At 39.8% G+C, this 22913-nt stretch overlaps 3 protein-coding genes across 3 annotated transcripts; all 3 read right to left on the minus strand.

The window, feature by feature from the left end:
• Positions 1-3318: 3318 nt before the first annotated feature.
• Positions 3319-7752, minus strand: LOC103704279 (probable zinc metallopeptidase EGY3, chloroplastic). The gene is made up of 6 exons (XM_008787509.4): positions 7173-7752; positions 6856-7053; positions 5834-6058; positions 5268-5506; positions 5011-5165; positions 3319-3836 (listed from the first exon to the last, which is right to left on the minus strand). The coding sequence occupies exons 1-6, from the start codon at positions 7701-7703 to the stop codon at positions 3481-3483; spliced, it is 1704 nt and encodes a 567-aa protein (XP_008785731.2). The 5' UTR covers positions 7704-7752; the 3' UTR covers positions 3319-3480.
• An 8788-nt stretch (positions 7753-16540) lies between these two features.
• LOC103704280 (AP2-like ethylene-responsive transcription factor CRL5) lies at positions 16541-21397 on the minus strand. Its single transcript, XM_008787510.4, has 9 exons — positions 20053-21397; positions 19307-19932; positions 18938-19020; positions 18756-18764; positions 18584-18672; positions 18417-18490; positions 18279-18329; positions 18107-18183; positions 16541-17430 (listed from the first exon to the last, which is right to left on the minus strand). Exons 2-9 carry the CDS (start codon positions 19495-19497, stop codon positions 16784-16786), a joined length of 1221 nt encoding a protein of 406 aa, XP_008785732.2. The 5' UTR covers positions 19498-19932; positions 20053-21397; the 3' UTR covers positions 16541-16783.
• LOC120113328 (AP2-like ethylene-responsive transcription factor ANT) lies at positions 19592-20308 on the minus strand. Its single transcript, XM_039134474.1, has 2 exons — positions 20053-20308; positions 19592-19932 (listed from the first exon to the last, which is right to left on the minus strand). Exons 1-2 carry the CDS (start codon positions 20306-20308, stop codon positions 19592-19594), a joined length of 597 nt encoding a protein of 198 aa, XP_038990402.1.
• Positions 21398-22913: the final 1516 nt, after the last annotated feature.

The raw sequence follows: 22913 nt of genomic DNA on the forward strand, positions 1-22913 counted from the left end.
GTTATATTCCTGCATGTGTTATGCATGTAAGAAGGACATCTTGTCATCATCCAAGACTTTCCAATCAACATGCGGGGTTTGCTCTTGGAGCACAATTTTAGGTAGAGAAGCTCACAATATCTTTTTTGACGTGAAGAGGGACCTACCTCAACAGCCGCAACGTAATGTCATGCATGACGGACACATCTATGTATAACATACAACCACCAAAAGAGCCTGTGCTCAATATATCAAGTCCTCGTACTAATCTTGATAGTCTCTTAAGACTTATAGTAAAGGTTCTGGTTCCCATTTCACATTTGGTGTGAGGACTTGTGCAGGCGTGTGTTTAGTTCCACATCAATTATTCATTTGATAGATCATAAATACTTGTATAGGATTAAGAAATCCAAATAATATCTTCTACATAGCCATTTTTAGATAAGGTTCTGGATTGTTACAAATGGTATCAAAGCGGATTCGACCTATAACCTATGTGGATTAGAAGACACTGCAGCACGGATCCATTTGGGTTGACCATGGGCTGGTCATGGTACTTGTGATTATATTTGAATGGATTTAAACCCTTAACCTGACGAGGACGTCGGAAATTAAATGGAAGAAGTATGTGAGAATCTGTGCGAGCATATGTTTAATTCTATATCAGTTATTCACTGGGTAGATCTTAGGTACTTATATAGGATCAAGGAATCCAAATAATATGTTCCGGATGGCCATTTTAGATAAAGTCAGGGTTGCTATATTTGGAATTTCAAATTTGTTTTTTATTTTTCTTTACAACACTAAATCTCAACTTGGAAATCCAAAATCTGTGAAAAGCACGATTCATGCTATCCATCCAGCTGCATGGTAATTATTCTTTATGTATTTGCGAGCATACATGCAACACCTCATTCATGCACTACAATCAGTCTTGCTTTAAATGTGTCAATGCACAAATCCCCGAACATTATATGTTTATGACATATATTTCCTGGAATGGCCTCTTTATTATGAACAAAAAGGAAAAATCAGGCATCTAGAGTTTTTAGCATATATTCCTTTGCGATGTAACATATTGCATATTTACCTTGCAAAATAACTATTTACATATATATATATATATACCTTTCAAATCATCCTATATCCGCATCGATACCCCTCCTGTTATATTTTTGATTAACAGTGTTGGTAAGCTACTATTTTCAATATTAAAACTTTATTTTTGCATTAATATTATTGACAAAATTATATAAAAATACAGCTCTTTCCGGGACAAAATGAATATTAAATATTAACATAAAAGGATAATAATATCAAATGAAACTCAATATTGGTATTTTTGAACATCATTAGCCAAAAATCTAACGAGGGGTAATCATACAAAAATAAAATGAGATATACATACAAATAGTGATATCGGAGGATAAATACGCAATAAGCTATATTTCTAAGTATATATATATCCAAACCCTCTTGATTTTGGATGATCCAGCAGTATAGCCATCAGCACCAAGAAGGATATATTTATTTACGGGCAATCTATAATAAAGGCAACTCTGCGCACTGAAAAGTATTCGTCATGGCCTATCCAAAGTCCCACCATCCATGATACTTATTTCCAGAAGATTTGCCTATTCTTTACTTGTTTTTAAATGATTCATTATTCAAAAACTTCATAACTTGAGAAACCACTAAATAGCATAGCCTTAATCATATACGATTACCAAGAATCTTCTAATGTTGAGATTGACTGCTCTGGAGCTCTCTTTGTGAACAGCTAGCCCCTAAAAGATAGATGTGAATTTTGAAAACATAATTAATTTGGCCACATTAGCAAAGAAAAAAGATAACATACAACCTTAAGATAAATTCATGAACAAAAAATATTAAGGCTGCAGCGTTACTCCTTTAGAATTAAATCGTGAACATTTCTCCAACATGCAATTGATTATTCCTACATAGCTCGAGGTCTAAGGACCAAAGTGGTTGAGAGGCCATTTTGTTTTCCAATATTTCCTCCTTATGATTAGTTTGGAATGACATTTGTTCTTGATAAGATTCAATATAAGGATAAAAATCAAAGATGAAGTAAAATGCAATAAGGATAAATAAAATATAAAGATCATACTGAGTTCTAACCATAGTATGCTGTACCGTACTGTACCAAATGGTACCGAGCGTATCGTACCGTATCGGTTCGGTACCAATAGCGTATCGTACCGTATCGGTTCGATACCGATAGCGTATCGTACCATACTGATACTATGACAGCATAGCACCGGTACGGGTCCGGTACCAATACGATGAACCTTCATTCTAACCAATTTTTTTTATCTAGTAGTGGTTACACATATGTAGGTATGCAGAGAAAAGAAAAGTTGCCACTATTGATTCTAGCTACTGGATTAAGTAAATTGTGAGAGCACTTAAGCTCGGATGTCCTGAATGCATGTGTTGCATGCTTGTATTTGTGCATTTGATCTCGGATGGTTCAATGTAGGAGATAATTTCGACCTAATTAAGGTTGATGAATAACAATTATTTAGTATTATAACAATGAAAATGTTGTCATAAATTCTTAATATGTTATAACAACCTAGGATTTTACCTCAGAAAACTAGGCAGAAGATATTTAGGTTCCTTGTTCTATATGAGTACTTAAGATCTATCTAGTGCGTAGCTAATATGAAACTAAATATACACGCATGGATCCTCACATATTTTTCTATCTAAACCCTAACATTCTCATCAGGCTAAGAACCTAAATCCATGTAAACACAATTAAAAACATTGCGATCCTAATTCGGATCATGAGCCATGAACCAAATCCACTCTTATACTATTTATAATAATATGAATCTTACCCAAAAAAACTAGCTAGAATGTATTATTTTAATTTTTTAGTCCCATATGAATAACTAAAAATCTACTCATTGTGCAGTGGTGCTCACACGGATCCTTATATAGGTATAACAATAAAATTCTTTTAACTCTTAGTATAATAATGTTCATTGCAATCATGGACGTTAAATCAAGCACTCTGGTTGAATTCTCTACAGTTATTGTGAAGGCAGCCAAATCGGAAAAACTGGAGACTCACAAAACCTACGCCCCTGATCTTGATATATTTTGATCTAAAATTCATACATACAGCCGAATGATGACTCCCCAGACGTTCAGCAGTGTTAACCAGCTAGCCTTGAGAACAACCAGGCTTGTGATCAGACCTGAACTAATAAGTTCTAAATGCTCCTCCTGGCCTAGTCCTTCAACTCATTGAGAATTGAATCACATTTTCTATACCATTTTACAAAGACCTCGCACACATATGAACCCTAGTCAGCAAAGAATTAAGTTATACTCATCATTAAATAAGGGAAAATGCAACATTTTTAACAGAGGGGCAGATAACTTTTCTCATATGCCCTTGTTTTCAAAAATACATTTAGACAGTACACATTACCTAATACACATGTACATCGGCATTAAATTAAATAATTAGACATCCCCTCTGAAGAATGGTGGCCCAAGGAAGGAGCTTGAGAACGTGCCACCACCATTTGGGAATAGAGTAAGGAAACAAACAATGAACAAGACAATGCCCCACGCATATCGATCATCTCCCAAAGGAGTGATCTCATCCTTGGCAGGTATTTCCTCCCCACCTCGAAAGAATGTGGCAAACAAACCCCAGGCCAAGCAGAGCACGCTGCCGCTGAGGCCACCTATCCCTAAAAGCAATGATGTCCCGAATGAAAGCAGCATTGCAGTATTTCTTCCAAACAGAGCCTGAGCTATTCGTCCTCCTTCAAGCTTTCCGCATGGCAGTAGGTTTAAAGATGTCACAACCATTCCTGCGTGATACAATCACCAGAGCATGTTAATGGGACTGCATATCCATTTGCAAGTTAAAGGAAAATAAATAAGAAAATGAAAGGATGACACCTCATACTTTCTATTGCCAACGGACTGAAATGCCATCTTTTACATATCTTTCTTTTCTTTTTTGGCTTACTGCATATAATTCTGGTTAATATGGCATGCAAATGTGCAATGAAGGCTAATCTAAGAAAATCTAAGAAAAGCTGAATAAAACAGTGTTCTTTCTAAGGCTTGACATAATCAAAACATGCCTTAATGACTTTGGAGCATGGTATGCCGTACCAACCCGAAGCGGGCGGTACGCAGCGTATCATACCATACCAGTTTGATGCCAAAAAAACTCCGTACCATACCGACACTGTACTAGTATGGCACTGGTACGGGGTTCAGTACTGAGACGGCGAACCTTGCTTTGGAGAATATACTATAAGACAAAAATAAGACTATCTATGCTATATGATTGAGAATATTGAGCAATAATGAAGGTCGGAGCATGCAAAGTGAGCATCATTGAGATGACAAGTGAACTGTGTAGTAATTCACAAAAAAAATGGGTTTCAGAAAAGTAGACAATAGAGAAAGCACAAGAGTTGTATTGACCAGGAGGTGATAAAGAATAAAATGAGATACAAGTACATAGAACATATTAGAGAAGGCCCTAGTTAGAAGGAGGAGTTCCAATTTGTCTCCAAGGGTCAGTGCCAGAAGAAAGAATGCACTTAGGTCTACATAAATGGTAGTTGCAAGGAAGGACTTCAAAGATCAAAAAATTTGAAAAACATATGTAGTTCTTAGTAGTAATAAATGCTGAAGGATTCATAAAGCTAACTTCAAATAGCTAGGAATAAATTTGCTGTTTAAAATAAAGGTTTCCACTGGGCTTGATGGAACATCTCGAACAAAACTGCTGGTAGAACCATTTGCCAAATGGCAATAGCCCAAGAGTCAACCAATTAGATATTTCTCTTGGTTGACAGTCATTTCCCAATAGCCAGGTTTTGCAAGAGAAACGAAAAGGATGGTTGCAGTTCATCTTGGATATGTTTATAGTCAGGATAACAGCCATTCATGAAGATCAATTGATCAAACTGAAAGAGTAATCACCGATATAAGCATACAAATTTAAAGCCAGAATAATAATCGCACCTAGAAGTCCAGCAAAAGCAAGGGGATCAACAGGCACCCCAACCCCTTCAACTGCATTAGGTAACACATTTCCCAATTCATCCGCATAAGGCCCGATGACCAATTGAACGAAAGAAAGAAGAGGGTTGTTGTAGAAAAATTGAGGCCTTATAAATCTTCAACAGAACAAAAAATGTCAGAAAAATAGACTAGGAGAACAGTGTCATCAAAAAGAAACTTCACAAACAATACTTTCCTTATGGTTAGGCAAGACTTACAGAGCATTGTCTCCTCCATTAAAACTGCCATCGGCCACAAATGCAGCAAGCGCAAGAGCTAATGATGTCAGATATGCACTGGCTGTGCGGGCAACAGGGATGTCAAAGAGAGCTTTTTTGTTGGGTAGCAATGACTCATAGTTATTTATCACCCCCAGGCATCCAGTCCAATTTGATGGAATAAGAAATGAAGGGCTAAGCTTAACGCCATAGCGAGCTGCTGTTACCCTTGTTGCAATCTGCAAGATACTAAAGCTATCATCATCAGGCTGCATGACTGCGATATACAGTATCTATCACACCACATCACCCTAGAAGGTTTTGTAAAATCAATTATAATAACTGATGCAACATCTGATTCTTTACTTCCATGTCATTCTATGTAACACAGCATTTTAACAGCCCAAAACAACATGCAACCAAAATAAAGAATGTGATTAAATGACTACTATAACATATTTAAGGAAAAACAATAATAAATAATCAAAAACATTCATTAGAGAAGCAGCTAAGCACAAACAAAGACACATAACGGATTTGCAGAAGTCCAAGAAATATGAATATACCTCAGATACGCCTAAGATGGAGAGAAAACCACCAAAAAGAGGGAGAACATTGGCTATGTAATCGTCAAATGTAGCATCGGGCTTAAGAAAGAAGCCACTCATCAATGCTATTGTTCCAAAAGTAGCAACGCATAAAACTATTGCACTGACATATCCCAAAGGTGTGCTCAGTTTTGTAGTCTCAAACTGAAGATCCATTTCCGCCTTTGGTTGTACCATGCAGACCTAAAGAGTACAAGTTTCACCTTAAGAAACATATTCTTTTCAAAATGAATGCATCTAAAAACATCATGCTCATAGTCAACATGAACTCAAATGTAAATTCTAAATTACATCTAAATCTATATGAAGCATGTGTTATTATTTCTCCTTGCAGATTGCAATGAAGAATTCATTGGCGAAGTCCTTCCTTTTATGTATTGTTTTAAATGTACCAAAATGTTCTCGAGTTTCCGACTGAGAAATGAATTGCATGGTGAACTGGGGCTTGCCTCAGTGGTAGCACCCCTCTGCCCAAGAGGCAGTGGTTCCGGGATTGTATCTTGGATGGTGCATATTGAAGATTTGGGCCAGGGTAATTAAATTCAGGGTGGGTTCTCCTCCCTTTCTCTAATTAAAAAAGAAAGATAAGTCCATTGCATGCTTATGGAGATAATTAAGGGAAAAAGATAGGGCAGCTAAGATTTATTTTTGTTGAACTTAATATACAATGTTTACTCGTTCCTAGAAGCTTAAGCGTTTGTGTTCTAGTGGTTGCTAAACAGTTTCATGGCATTCTAAGAAGGCCATTTATTAGCTTATATAAATTCAGTGGCATGGGAGTCTACAAGGTTTAAGAACCTGACATGACATGGTTCTTCAAGGTTAAATGGATATTGGAAGCTCAACATAACCATCAGCATTGCATTTCTTATAGTTTACTCTATGCAAAAGAAAAGCTGTGCTCAGTATTTTTGTTGGCAATATCTAAAAAGCAAGCTAATTCCCGTAAACGAGAATGAGTTTTAAGCATGCCCATTTACCTGCTTTGTTATGTCATCCTTCTTCTCCTCCATGAACCAGAGGACAACTTCTCGGCCCGCTGCCTCAGTAAGCTTCTTTTCCAATTTTGGCATCACTTCCTCAATTGGCTTCCTCAAGTTCCCAATAAAAATCCCTCCATCACCAAATCTCCGAACATCCACAGCAAAGAACGTGTCAAAGCCAAAGCAGCTCTTTAACTACAGAGACAAAATTTATTGTCAAAAATTCCTTTTCTGCACTAGAATCACTGCAATCTGAATCAAAAAATATGGTATTTTTCCCCAATTTTGTTCTATTCTAGAAGCTGCATCGTTACCTTGTTAAGATCCAATGCCTTGAAAGCGTCCTCGGCCTTCTCCAACCGCTCCTTCTCTTTGGTCAGGCTGTCCCTTACCACATTCCTGAAGAAACCGGTGATGGGGTTGCCGTCCGACTCCCGGTCGAGCTCTCTGAGCTTCCGGTCAGCCCGTTTCTTCTCGAGCTTGATCGCCGCCTCGATCGACGGGTTGCCCATGAACTTCTTGAACTCCTCATCCGCCTTCCAGTCCAGTTCCTGCTGCTGCTGGGCCTTCGCTTCTTCCTCTCCTCCCCCTCCACCGCCGCCCTCAGAATCGCTCGGTTTGCGATCGATCTCCTCATCGGGAGCTACGGCGACGGAAGAGGCTGGCTTCACCTGCTCCTCTTGATCCTGGGCGGAGAATCTGGGGGCGTTTCTGAGAGGGAGCTTGGAAGAGAGGGAGAGAAGGTGGGGTTTTTGGCTCCAAAATGGGATCTTGCGGTGGAAGGAGATGGGGCCTGGGATTCTAGGGGGAGCGCACGAGAGAGAGAGGAACAGGGGAGAAGCCATGGGAAAAGTGTGGTGCGACCCGGGAAAGGGGTGGGAGTGGAGATGTCCATGTGGTTGATCGAAAAGTTCGAGATGGTCCGCGAAACGTCGTGGGAGTCATTGCCTTGCTGGGGCCCAGAGTTATCAAGTCGAGAAATTATACCCTAACAAGTCAGCCGGGGAATGCCCCAGAGTCTTCGAGCTGAGAAATTATGCCACAGAGCTACCGATGTGCCAAAAAAATAAAAAAATTATGTCCTAACAAGTACACAAACAACTAAAAATGGGGTGGGAAGACGCCAATCTGAAACAAGCCGCATGATAGATAAAGCTCATAGAAAAAAAAAAAAAAATGATTTAAACGGTGCACTACGCTAACCAAATTTTTTACTCCCATAAATTTTATTCATTATGAATAAATTTCACTGAAACAAAAAATTTAGTTGTTCGAACAGTGCACTACACTAATCAAATTTTTTATTTTTACAAATTTTATTCATCATGTAGCTCACATCATCTTAAATTATTTTTATAGTGCATCGCTGATACAATACATTTAGTATAGAATATAATTTATTTCTAAATTAGATTACTCCGAGCCCGGACAAACTAATGACATATTTCGCCACTATAAACACTTTCCGAGTTTCCTATTTACTACTACTTTGCAGAGAAATGCATGAGGTGCAATTCATAGAAGTTGGGATATCCATGAGGCACCAAATCAACGCGAGGGCGAGCTTGGTAAATGACTTCTCCAGCATAAACTCTTCCTCTTTTCTCCTTCCTCGTAGCCATCTCTTGGCCTGCTTTTTATCCGTTGTGCTTTTAAATTTGGGCCGGATTAACACTTGATAGTTGACATATTAGTTCACATGACACCTAGCCACCTATCCTTCCGTGAGGGCACGGTGACCGGATGAAGCAAAGGCGCGTAAGGATGAAGTTTTGTCGTCGAATACATCCAGTCTTTTCATTTGAACCAAACCCATCTGCAGATATTTTAGTAACACCAAATTAACAAATTATAAACCTCTACAAAATTATCATCTCACAATACATGCAACGTACGTGGCATTGCATCTAAACAAAAGATTGAAAAGAGTTCCGATTCGAGAGTGTTTAAAAAAGGACAAAGCATGATGTTGGAAAGAAAATTGAAATAAAGTGGAGCCATTCTTTAAGAAGGTGTTCTAATTCGATCGTTGACATGATAGTATTATAGTAGTAGAGATTATTATTTTGAAAAAGAATCACAAGATAATTATAGTAGCTGTTATTTGTATAATTAAGCTTTAGATTAGGTGCTAGTGCACTATTAGATGATTATCTAGTTTACCCTTATGAATTGTAAGGAAGGTTCTCTCCCTATAATTTATCTTGGCTTTGCCTTTCACTGACAGAAACTACTGAAGCATTGTTAGATGCCTCTTTTTGACAACACAGCTTTCTTTGGCACGAAAGAAATGAAAGAATTCTTTTTAAAAGAAAAGGCTCTAATTTTGCCACTCTCCAACAGACACTTCAAATATTTCGTCTGTGGGAGAATCTATGTTCGGGGAAGATGATCAACGGTCATAGACAACTTTGGAACTAGGAATAAAAGTAGATTGGATAATATCCATCAAGATTCATTTTTTATATTCGAAACTATGCAGATATGGATAGAAATTTGAGTATCCAATTAATACCTGCATCCATATTTATATCCGTCAAATAAAAATAGATATGAATATGGATAGACAACTATCTGATCCGTAACTAAATATCTAATTCTATTTGTAATCTTATTTAATTTTATATAGCACTTATGAATTTTTTTAATAAAAATAAATGACCATATTAAAATTCTATTAACTTGATTTATCATCCACTTAGTAATATTTTTGATTTCATAGTTATAAGTTTAATTATCCGATTTATATCCATATTTTAGGTATCCTGTTTGTATCTATATCCGTTTTATAACAAATATAGATATAAATTTTTATATCCAACTAACATCCGTATCTGTATCGGGCGTATCTGTATTCATCAAACAAAATAAATATTGATATGGATATACCAGTATCCGATCTATATTCGATTCGATTTTAGCCCTATTTGAAAATGCTTCCTCTACAATGCTCTTAATATCACCGACTTCAATAGACACAAAGAGGGGCCATCTCTGGCTGCATTGATGTATTTTGAGATCAAGATGTAACTTTGTTTATTCCTATTTCCTGTCGCTCTCTGTACATCCTTTTCTTAGTTGATCCATAAATCAGGAGAAGCATTTCACTTCCTCCATTTCCCCTCAAAAAATAACAAAAGGGCTTTGACCATTAATGTTCTTTCAATAATAAATGATTTGATAAAAGGAGCAAAACGTCTGTATATTAGAGTTCTGAGCTTTGATTCTCTTGTTTGTTTTAATTCACTCATAAAATGAATGGATAAATAATCCCCATTTTATTTCTCGTAAAAAAAAATCATGGGGGTACAATTGCACACAATTAACGGAAATTTAATTGTTTACACTGCTGAATCCATGACCTATCATGTTCGCTTTTGCATTAGTCATATTCAGGCTCAATACTTCTAAAACCAAAATTCAAACCTCATAGGAGAAAAATAGTTGATATTCTAATCTTTTACAAAGTGTACCATTTAGAACCCCAGCCCAAACTTGTTGCTTGATGATTATTTTGTTTGTATATGCATGGAAATTTAAGTACTAAATTCTACAATTCTTTCAAGCATTTTGCCTGGGAGAAAGACAATTTAGAACAAAAAGCCTAAGCTTAACTTGCTTGGTGAATACTTGGTATTTGTGTCTTCATCAAGTTTAATACTAATTCTACAATACATTTTAAGCAAAGAATCAACAGAAGAAAAGTATTAATAATGGATTGTCTAGCTGGTAACTTCAATTATCAAACATTGACATGCTGACTTCAATTAGGCAATCATTTTCAAATTTAAGATCGAACTTAAGACTTGACATGAATACGAGATCCATATCTTTCCAAGCAATTGTCACAAGCCGGGACCTCACCTAAAAAAGTTTAGCCAAAAAATATTATTTTGTTTTCTTGTCCTTATATAAGTATCCAAGATCTACACAATATATAGTCAATGTAAGATTAAATAATGTGTCTACACGGGTGTTCATATCTCTTCCTATTTAAGTCCTGGTATCTTTGCCAGATTAAGGGTTCGATACAATTGACAACTATCACAAATCTAATCAAAAACACCACAACTAGCTTGTAGTCACTCCAAATGAATATATGCTATAATATCTCCTATTCCATATGAGTTATGAGCCCAACCCGTTAATAATACCATTTTTAACAATCCAAGACCTCATCCCAAAAAAGCTAACCGGAAGTTATTATTTGAGTTCCTATATAAATATCCAACATCTACCCGATGCATAACCGATGTGGGAATAGACATATGTCTGCACAAGTCCTCACAGCAAGAATTAAACCTGGTTTGCTAGCCGAATAGATTTTTTTAACTTTTTTACCCAAACCTTTGCTAGATGTGATGTAAAGCCCCTTTCATTTTCTTTTCCTTATTTTTTTGTTGATGGGCTACATTGAGCAAATGGGCCAGGTTAAGGCCCAGTATTTGAGAAGGGCCGTCCCATTTGTATCACACAATGTCTTCAAGTCGTGGCTACTGCGTCAAAATGCAAACAAGCTGTGTTAGTAGTGCGAGAATCAGCTTGCAGAGCACTGCAATTGCATGGGAGGATACAGAAGATGATTGTTGAAATCTGAAGACGAGAGAGAAGCAGGTGCATTTGTTTGAAATTTATATGATGGGAAGGAAGGTAGATCACAGCTATAAGGAGAGCCCCTTGGACGAGGCCTTTATTTGGGTGTCCCACCTTTATTTGGGAAGGCATTTGTTATATATATATATATATATATATATATATATAGATATGTGCTTTAGATAGTATTGTTGTCATGCAAGAAAACTCAGTGGCCCTTAGTTTTCTTGGACTGCCTTTCAAGATATTTTCTCTTTGATATTCAATCCTTTGATGAGCATTCCTTTTCTGAATGAGTGAAATGCATGTCTTATAATTAAGCGGAGATTGCGATGATGCATTTTTGGCACAACTTCTCCAACATGCCATCTAATCATGTTGAATTTTGTTCAAGTACATTTTAGGTTCTACATCAGCCATTTCTTATTTATATTGGAGAAGATCTATCCACAATCTTTTTTATATTGTGACCTTCTATTTTGTTTTATTTTGATCCAACTTGCTGTATCAAATACTTCTTTTTTGATGCAAATGGAGGAGGAGGGAAACCTCCCCCCAAATTTATTATCAAATACTTCAATGCTCTAATTTCTGTAAATGAGTTCATTTAAATGAGACCTTCTAAATTACAACCTATTCCTATCCTCTAATATGTTTTCTCCCTCATGTTTGGATGCTGGAGTATGTGAGGATGCACAATGCAAAGGTGAACAGGTATTCAATTAGACTGTTCAAATGCCACCCCGGCCTGCTAAAGTTGAAAGCTCCTGGCAGTTTCTTTCAGGCCATGAAAGAAAGAACCGGCCTGGAGGATGACTCAGCCACTATTATCAGTTGGATTCGGTTGTGACCATCCATTGCTTCGGGACATTTGGGCGATGGTGAGGGATGGAGGGGCCTTCCAGGCCAAGCATATATACCGTGAAACCAGTGGGGCTGCGGATTGGGTGGCTGCCTATGTAGCCTATCACTCCGGTAATACTCTGTGGGCTGGAGATGGAGAGTTATCCCTAGCACTCTAAGGTATCCTATTTTTTGATTTTATTGGGTGTATTCGTACTCGTCAGGTATGGTCCATCCGTCCTTACCAAAAAGAAGAAGAAGAAGAAGAAGGAGGAGGAGGAGGAGGAGGAGGAGGAATGGGCAATCCTCTCTGAAACCTAAGAAGGCCACCAGCCCTCTGCAAGTGACTTTGAGTAACGAGAGGCAGAATCATCTTCCCACCACCTATTTTTTCATTTTAGCTACTGATAAAGTGATCATATGCACGATGGGTATATCACTAGAAGCTAAACTGATTATGAGCTTGATTAGAAGAAATTGGTGCTGTCCATCATTATTATAATAATAAATTCTAGTAACAGAAATCTCCAAATGCTGCTCCTCAAATAGTATAATTACGATATAATATAATTAGCTTTTTGAGTAGCGCCCCCCTGTGATATACTGGTGATATTGGGATGGTATCGAATATCTGGATTTGTTTATTATTTTTTCTTGTAAGAAAGGATTTGCTGAAGCTTGACAGCTAGAGCCTTAGCAAAAAAAAAAAAAGGCTTGACAGCTAGAACCATCATCCTAAATTAAATCCGGCTATATTCTAATACTCCAAAAAGAAATAGAAAAAGAAACCAGGCTGCACTCCTATAATATGTCAAACTTGATTAGCAACCATCTTTGGTGGGCCTAATTATGCTTGTTCTCTTTTCCTCTCTTTAAGGCATTCCTGCCAGTGAAGAAAGAGTAGCTAGGAGACAAGAGATGCAAGGGTGAAAAGTAAGTCGCCCAGATTCTCTTTTTGACCATCTTTGAAGCTGATCACCTCCACCACTATTTCTATGGTTTCCTCCTTCAGATACTGCGTTCTGCTGCTGTTGATGCCATATTTCGTTTCTCCCTGCTGCTGTATGTATGTGTGTGTATATATATACATACATACACACATATATATATACATATAGACATACATATAAATAGCCATAGTACTAATAACAGTAATACTACTAACAATATGATATTGCTAAGAGTAGTAAATAGTATTAAAAATAATAATAGTACTAAAAATAGTAATAGTACTAAAAATAGTAATAGTACTAATAATAGTAATAGCAATAATAATAGTTGTTGGGGGAATAAGATATTTCCCCCCGGTGACACAAATGCCCCTAAGGAGTCGCACAATCGCCGACCCTGGACGGCCGAAGTCGACGTCCGACATCGGAACGTCCGACCTCAGGACATCCGACCTCAAGACATCCGACCTCGGAACCTCCGACCTAGGAAAACCCTGATGCTCAAGGTCTACCCTTGTCAGCCACCTACTACGGCCATACCCCTCTGAGGTCCGGCCAAGGGCCATACTCTGCCGCTCCCCCGGCATTTATTGCGCATGGCCACTGTAAACCTCCAGTTTACTCCACAATTAATGCGGATCTCCGGCTTACTCCACAATTAATGCGGATCTCCGGCTTACTCCACATTTAATGTGCATGGCTCCTGTCATCTACGGACTCTCAGCTCCTCACGGCAAGTTAGCCCAGCAGAGTCCAATCGACTATGAAAAGTCTCTGATCTCGGCCTTACCTCCGACACCAATGCAATAATTCGCCTGATAGCGTGTTAGTTCGGGTCGTACGACGACCTCACCGCCGACATCAACGCAATGATTCATCCGGTCGTGCGCCGACCTGAACCACATGCCGAGCCGTACTATGGCCTCGCCCCGTTACATTACAGGTAAACCGACCCCCGCCTATAAAAGGGAGCCTTGGCCTCTCAGGATGAGGGTTGGGAAATTCCGTGCTCTACAAACACTACTTATCTCCTCTCTACACACTTTGCCCCCCTTCTGACTTGAGCGTCGGAGGGCCGGCGCCGGAAAACCCGGCCACCGGTTCGTGTGCAGGCACCCAGACGGAGGACGCCGCCCGCCGACGGATCGCCGCTTCCCTGCGAGGACCTCCCGCTCCCTCTCTCCGACCGAAGATCGCCCCCGGGTCCAATTTCCAGCAACAATAGTAATACTACTACTAATAATAATAATACCAAAAAACAATAATAGTAATAGTACAAATAATAGTAGTAGTACTATAATACTAGTAATAGTAATAGTACTAATAATAGTAATTCTACTAAAATTAATAATAGTATCAATAGTAGTAATAGTACCAATTGTAGTAATAGTGCCTAGTAATAGTACCAATAGTAGTAATACCAATAGCTTGATTGAGAACGGAGAGTGCAAAATCTATTTTTGGTTTGATGAGCCCGATCTTAGTTCCCGTGGTTGATCCCATGGTCGGATTGAGCAAGCTTCGGCAGTAAAGTGGGTGGTTGGATGATTGCGAATCACGGCCAAATTGGGCTCTGAGTTAGTGCACCAATCCACGCTAAAGTAGGCACGTGTTTAGTTGATGTTGACATTGTAATGCATTGGATAAGTTTAGCTGGTTTATTATTCGGCAGAGAAGATGCTTCTTGTGCTCTGGGCTTGCTTTTCTGCTTCCCCCATCTTTAGGTCCTAATTTTAATTAAAGCATTGCTACATAATAACCCAATGCTATGCTTCTTGGGTAGTTTCCTTTGCATCTTTGCTTGGTCCATTTCAAACATCCAGATTGTTTTTCTTTCCTCCTGATTGCCTTGGTGATAACCTACAATGACCATCTCTCTCATACCCTGTGTTTATTTATAGGGGGATTATGGATGCCTGCCATTCATCAAATAATCCCCTCTTTCATGTTGTCACGTGCAATACATGTGCTGATTTCCAGTCGCATGTTTTTTTTTATTTTATTTTATGTTGAAACAGATGTATCATACATATCGAGTACGAATATACCCAAAGAAATCAAAGGATCCAGTCGCTTGTTTGAGAGAGAGAGAGAGAGAGTTCTTATTCTTGGTAGAGAGAAATCATATTATCAGTCTATAAATGCCGAAGGGTTTTTTTTTTTGTGATAGTTGAGATTATTATGATTTCAGACACGAACTAGACGTATAGGAAATATCGTCATGCCGATTTCTATTCAAATCCATTCGTCTGGTTGCGAATGCACCCTATAAAGCTAGCTATACTTAAAATTGTTTGGCTGGAAAGAAAATGGCATGGACATTCTTTTCCCTTTTAGGATCAAAGGCCAACACCACTCCTTAATAAGAACTCTTTAGGCCTTCCTCCTCTGACAATCATAAAGCACTTCCTGTGTCAAGGATGCAGAGGAGTCACCTTAAAGTCCCTACTTCATCCTTCTTAGCTATGAGAATGACAGGGGCATAGTAAGCCTATACACCACCTACAGATTCTCTTAGAAAGTTCCCATAAAAACAAGTGGATATGATGTGACAGTTCGAACATGAATTTATCACACATGTATATGAAAACAGTTCAAACACCACTTCTTCTTTCCAGTTATCGGTGAAGCAGGTCCAATGCCTACTTTTTGGCAGGGTTGCATTTGAATATGAAATTTCCTTCCAGATCTAGTAAACTAACTAGCCCATGAAATGGAATAACCCTGTGGATCATAGTAAGTAGTATGTGGCGATAAATCGAGCAAATCATCTCAAGGGCTTCTGTTGGCTCATGATGTATGTACCCACGAGAGGTTTCTAAAACTTGTACCTCAAGTCACCAAGTCTTTCATTCTGAACTGTTTCTGAAGGTGTGACTTAAGAGATAAAATTTCCAAGATATCATCTCTTTGTTTCATAATGTTATCAACATAGACCAACAAAATAATCATTCAGAGAATTGGGGTAACAAGACAAAAAAAGTGAACCACATTCCCCTAGATAGGGTACACTAGCCTCGGAGGCAAAGGCCATCCATAGAATCCTATGCCATAACAAAAGCCATCATCAATCTGGGACAAGCAACCATGATTTGGGGATCTCTCAGCCTCTAGAATAAATGAGGAGGAATGTTGGAAAGCCCTTGAACAAAGCTTGCAGAGGAAAAGGGCATTGTTAATGATGGTCGCGAGGAGGTTTGGACAAGTAGGGAAACAGTGACATTCTGGTCAAAAGATCACACTGCATTGCTGTGATGCAATGAGCTGGTTTGTATGATGTACTTGGCAAGACCGAAAGCAAACTAAACATCATTTCATTCAAGGAGTTCAAAAAAGAAATCTAATCTACTGACAATGGACAGAGCCTGCTCCCAATTTCATCCAAAAGTAAACAACTGAAAAAAGGAAGGGAAAAGGGAAATGGGGAGGAAAAAAAAAAAAGGACTCCTGTCCTCTCTCTCACTATGCTTCTCTCCTTCTCTCCTATTTCTTCTTTTTACTTCATCAACTTTACATGGTTTTACCATCACAGCAGAAGCTTAAGCATCATTCCATGCAGCAAAAACTGGCATCTGAGCCAGGGAAATTGTTGGCCTGATCTGGGTTGATGGAATCCAAGAACTCATCGGGGCGTCACGAACGAAGTTGGGTGAAGGCTTGGAGTAGAGCATTGAGAGACCAGGACGGTCGGGGCTCCCTTCTCTAGAGCTACCGAGGCTGGTTACCAGCGATGATGAATTTGATATGTGCTTGTTCCCAATCTTTCCAGAGTCCTCCAAACCTTCGACCGAACTCACCGTCTCCATGCCCGCCGTGCCATGCAGAGCTGCCAAGAGAGGTGTCGAGCTCCGGTAATCATCCATACTTGCCACAGGGTTGTGATTGAGCGATTCAGAGGGTTGCGATATATGCTGAGGGGACTGGTAGAGGACCATCTTCCAATCAGAACCACAGCTATTGTTCTCTTCAGCTAGATCAAGCTCTCTGCGGCTCTTTTGTGTTGAGGAGGCATCAATGCCTGCTTCTATTGCTTTGGTTCTTCTCGCGAGCTCTCCTGATAGCAGTGTGCTGCTTGCCATAATCTTTTCCACGTCGTATCTTGTTATGTCAAAGTTTGTAACGGCATTCACCCCGCGGAATTTAATCGCAGCAATATCGTAGGCTTCGGCCGCTTCCTCTTGAGTGCCTAAGAATTCATCTCGCTCGTGAGAAATGAAGTTGTGCCTAATCAAACAGTATTATCTTTAACAGTCTATTTTGTATTCTAAACAGTTTTCTCGGCAGAGTTTTGATGAAGCTTGTATAAATCAAAGACCATACAGAAGAAATTACCCATTTTAATTCTCTTTTAATTAGAAGGTTGTAAAGCAGTCAACTTAGATCTTTGCAACAATTAAGAAACCAGCCTTATAAAAGTATGACCATTTTGGAAAGAAGAGATCACTAGATCAACAGCAACGTGAGAAAACTAAACTATTAGTTTCCGGCTAATAACCTCCCATACTTTAGTTTCCTCATGCAAGCCCCAACATCTTCGGGACTAAGAATTCAAATCTAATCACAACCACCATGATCGGCTCGTGGTCAACCTCCATGAACCCACGTTATAGTGTCCCCCAGTCTACATAAACTATGGGCCTGAGTTTCCTCTGATACCATTTATCATAACCTAGGACCTCACTTAAAAAGACTAGCCGGAAAGTATTTTTTGGATTCCTCAGTCCTGTATAAGTACCCAAGATTTTCTCGACGAATAACCGATGTGAAACTAAATATACACCTGCACAAGTCTTATGCATAGAAGCATGTGTGACATGGCACCAGGCAAACACATATTGACATGGATAACTTCAAATACTTACTGAAGGTTCCGAGGTAAAGATCTTTGTTTCCAGCAACCCTCCCGATTCGAGCTTGCCATCTTCCATGTTGGTGATGCCTGTAGATCGGTGGGAAGGACAGACAATTTGATCAAAATGAGGTCACGACCAAGGAAAAGATTGTGGTTCTACATTGATTGAGAACTGAAGAAACCTTGTTACTCCTCGGTACATTGAAGCCCCTCTCGAAAACCCGCTGCTTTTTCTGCGACCATGACCGCAGAAGAGATAAGAAATTCTGGGAAATACCAAAGTTGAATTGTTCTGTGAGACTGAAGCAGAGGGATGTTACCTTCTTAAGTGGGCTACGTATTCTTGCCTGCTCATGGTTTTCATTTCTTCCAGCTCTGCTTGGTAACTTTCCAGCTGCATGAAACCCAACTTAGGCCATAACATCGAAAATAAAGTAGTCAAATGTTGAGGTTTTGGTTAGCAAAGGTCTTGAAGGATCAAATATACCGGGAAGTTGATATGTGTCGATGGTCCCCAGTATTTCAGAGCAGCCAAGTCATAAGCTCTTGCAGCCTTCTCTTCCATGTCATAGCCCCCTGGAATCACAGAAGTTAGTGCTGTACCAGTATAAAGGATTTGGAGGTTGCCAAGGGAAATCTTAACTGGAAGAGATGCCTACCCAGATAAACTGCAGAAGATACCGAGTTCCATGACATTACCCCCAGGCAAGAAGATGACGAAGATTTTTTCCAATAGTCAGCAAAAGTTAATTAAAAGCTTAAACACTAGGGAAGAATAAGTGAATAAAATGAAATTTTGATGAGATTTTCGATTTTTTTTTTTTTTTTTGGTTCTTCCAACCTTGTCTTCCTTTCCTTGTCTGGCCTTCCTTCTTGCAACTGTTGTCCCAAAGATGGGCTTCATATCTCCCAGTCCACCTATGCCTTATTCACAAAACACGTCACAACATCATTACATAAAGCAATTCAAGAGACAGAAGTGAGAACAAATTAAAAAAAGAAAAGAAAACCTACTAGAATCATCACAAACCAACATGAGAACCCTTTAAAATACAAACAGCCCATGGGGGGGGGAAAAAAAAGCAATAAAAATACTAGCAGACAACAAAATCTTATAAAGTAGATAGATGGCGAGACCTCGGAACAACAACCTAACTAAATAAATAGAAGGCCTGCTTAGAAACCAATGCACCACACTCCCAACACAGACCTGGTAACACCTCTATACTGAGATGTTCTCTGGCCAAATGTATCAATGGACTTCCTATGAACAGGCTGCTTCTGGCCTCCTTTCCCAGTCCCTCTCTTCTTGGGTGTATCTAAGATCATACATTCAGTTGTTGCAGCAGGTGATATCTGTTTTGCAGCTGGGACGCAGCTAGATTGAGTGCCAGGGCTCATGGACAAGCTCAAGGACTGCAGATCTCCATATCCCTTTGTACCAACAGAACTAGACCCGATGCCACCTTCCTCACCCAATCCATTGTTGACAGCATTATAGTGCCCAGCTACCCAGTTTTTTCAAGCTTGGGATCCCATCATCTGCCATTGGTTCCTCCAATGGACCATGATACACTCCATGGCCTGCTAAACCAGAGCACAAGCCTTCTTGCAATGGCTGGAAGTATTGATGCTCCTGCTGATGCTGCTGCACCTGGAGGAGCTCTAAGGGATGGCTTCTACCGCCCGAAGGCTGTGAGTTTTGGTGGTAGCATACGCTGTCCAAGCTCAAGGCCATTGCTTCTCCGTCATTGTTCCCAAACTGATGATGGGACCCCATGTTTGGACCACCACCTAACAAGTCTTCCAGTTTTGGGGATGGAGATGGCACCATTCCTTCACCATATTTAGCAAAAAGGAAAAGGAAAAGATGTCAAAAGGGTTTTTAGAAATAGTAGTTTGTTTGGAAGCTGGAAGAAGCTAAAGAAAGAAAATTGAGCAGTAGCTGAGACGGACCTTGCTGCTGTGATCTGCCGAGGGCTTCCATAATGCAAAGAGACCCATCAGACTTCAGTGGCATGACAGACCACTGAGAGTAGAGCCCCACAGTCTCTCCTTCAACTCCATAGCAGAGCCCAGAGCTGTCAAGCTGAGGTGGAGATCGAAAGAAGCTGCATGGGACTAGAGAGGAGACAGCAGCATGGGCGGGCCGAGCTTGGTGATGATGACTCTGATGATTTGGTTGGTGATGTGGCTCCGAAGACACCTCCATGTTCATGTGAGGGGAGAGAGAGAAGCCCAACCGGTTGTTGTTGTTGTTGTTCATGGATTTCAGCTTTCTCTTTCACACTGCTGTCTATTAAGACCCAAGGCAAAGAACCTCAAACGTCTGACAAGCGGATCCTTCTTCTCTCAGAAACAACACCATGGAGCACTTCTCTAATCCTCAATGCATATTATCCATGAAAAGCACTCGAGGAGAACATCAGATGTCCCTTTAAACTAAGCAAAAAGAATGAGCTCCATCAAGCAACTGCTAATAACTAGCACCCTCCTGGCTTCCAAAGGGACCAGCGTTTGAGAATGACCAATACACGATGGTTGTGGCTTTTCTTTCCTTCCCCACTCTCTGCTTTTCTTTAAGGCCCATTGAACCCTACTGAAAATCTTTACTCACAGTAAGGCCCTAAGTCAAGGCAGCAATGCACCCACATTTAGGTCTTGGCCTTTCCATTGCCCATAAGAAGAATCTTGAAAGGCAATAGAATTAATGGTGAGGTTGCCATTGGGGAGAGCAGGAGGGCCCTTTCCTTCTCTACTTCCTTATGCTAGCATTCAAGCTGGATGCTGGTCAGAGGGGCCAAAACAAGGCTGCTATTTTCAGTGTCATGGCCATGAGATAGATAGATTGACAGGGAGGACAACTGCCCAACCAGTCACTTCACAGCAGTACTATCCCTGCACCAGACTGCAGTGCAGAGGTCCTAATTAAACTTATTGCTCCAACCTTGTACCTATCCAAGCCATAGTTCATTCAAAAATCAAAATCACAGGAGGGCGGGGTGGGGTGCTGGGGGAGAGGATTAGTTATAGTTTACATTGATACTTCACCACTAAACTATGCAGACAAGAAGAGTCTCTGTAGGAGTAGGGATTGAGAAGCTGGTTTTGCTAAAAACTTACATGTTCACATGAACTTCTTATGCTTCTTTACGCTACTGGCTGCAATCAAGAGCTGCTTCCAGACACAGTGGAATGTGGGTCGCCAGGAATGATGAAGGGCCCCAAGACATTAAAAAAAGAAAAAAAGAGGAAGCCTCACTCCCATACGAGATCAATACTGCCATCATAAATGTTGTATGAGATATGAAGGTATTTAAAAAACCTCACTTGGAATCCATCGAGATAACTATACTCAGAATCGTCTCCAATTTTCTTATTAAAATGTAATCAAATTCTCCAGAAATATTGGGTCATGATTAGAGTATATGCTGATATGTCTGAAATCCTTGTCGTGCTATAATTGCAGGGCTAATTTAAAGTCTCTATAAGATTTTCTTTATATAGGGTCTAATCAGCAACGTGCTTAACTTCTCATCTGGGGGCTTTGGATCCCTAAGACTTAACTAAGTGGCACTCATAGGTTTTTAAAGTAGATGTGCTGGTTGTAATCAATCATAATGCTGATTAGCTGAAAAGTGGGATCCCTGGAACGCAGCTTGGCAGGGCCCATTGATGTCTCTAGCAAACTTTCTAACACGGCTGTAATGAGCATTGTGCTTTGTGCTCATCTTCTTTCTTTTTTCGATCTTTGGACCCCTGAAGTATTGGAATGGGTGTAATTATACAAGGGGTCTGCAGTGGTGCTTTCATTAAGATTTTTATCGTTCATGAAGATATGCATGGTCTCCATAGAGACAGATTTTCTTGTGGGAATGATTTGGTATCAGCAAAGCAAGGGGGGAATGAGGTGAGCTTGGGGAGGGAATGGAGGGAAGGTGGGGCTGTGGAGGGGGTCTTTGGTGCAAAGGCAGCAGCCATGTATTCTTCTGGCCACCTCTTTTTTGATTATAGTAATGATGACTGAATCCACCAACTACGTCCTACACCAGCACTTTTGCTTGGAATGTTGCCTAGCTCCTCACTTCGGAGCAATGCCTCTCGTCGCACTCTGCTCCAACCTCCACCTTTCACTTTCACCAACCCCACTTTTTAGGCTTTTTCTCTCCTCCCTCTTGGAGCTAATACACTGAGAATCTAATCAGTCTCAAAAAGGTCCATCTTGGAGAATAACACATGGTACGATGCCACGCCATGCATGGCTACATCTGAGATTACTGGAATCATGGTCCTCAAATGCTTTTGCTCTCCTTGAGGAAGAATCAGTCGGGAGCAAAAGGATCACAGGAGCAATGGTGCACAAATCCTGTGGGGAGAATTGGATGGATCCTCCAATCCGTGATTCAACATTGCATGGCTATCAGCCAGTTGCTCATGCATGGATGTTTGCTTGGCCCTGTTTACTGCTAGCCTGCTGCTTCACCATGCATTATTGGAATTTATATACATTGTGCTCTTATTGACAAATAAATAATTACCTGGGTGATGCTCATTAGATTATATATCTTGCATTAGATTCTATGCATTGAGCTGATCTTTGGTCTTGCAAGAACATAAATGATTGGACCTCATAACTAAACCCAAATGGTTCTTCCTATATGCTCACCAGATATTCAGGCCTCACAAGATTTGTCAGAGCCCAGCCAAAGAATAAATGGGATTGCTTTCTTTTTGCTCTGTTCTTTATGAGGTTGGAGTTTTGGTTTAAATATCCTCTGCTTCATGGATGCTGAGATGAGGACTCATCCTGCAAGGTG

This window comes from Phoenix dactylifera, chromosome 15 (assembly GCF_009389715.1).
Source record: "Phoenix dactylifera cultivar Barhee BC4 chromosome 15, palm_55x_up_171113_PBpolish2nd_filt_p, whole genome shotgun sequence".
Classification (NCBI taxonomy): domain Eukaryota; kingdom Viridiplantae; phylum Streptophyta; class Magnoliopsida; order Arecales; family Arecaceae; genus Phoenix; species Phoenix dactylifera.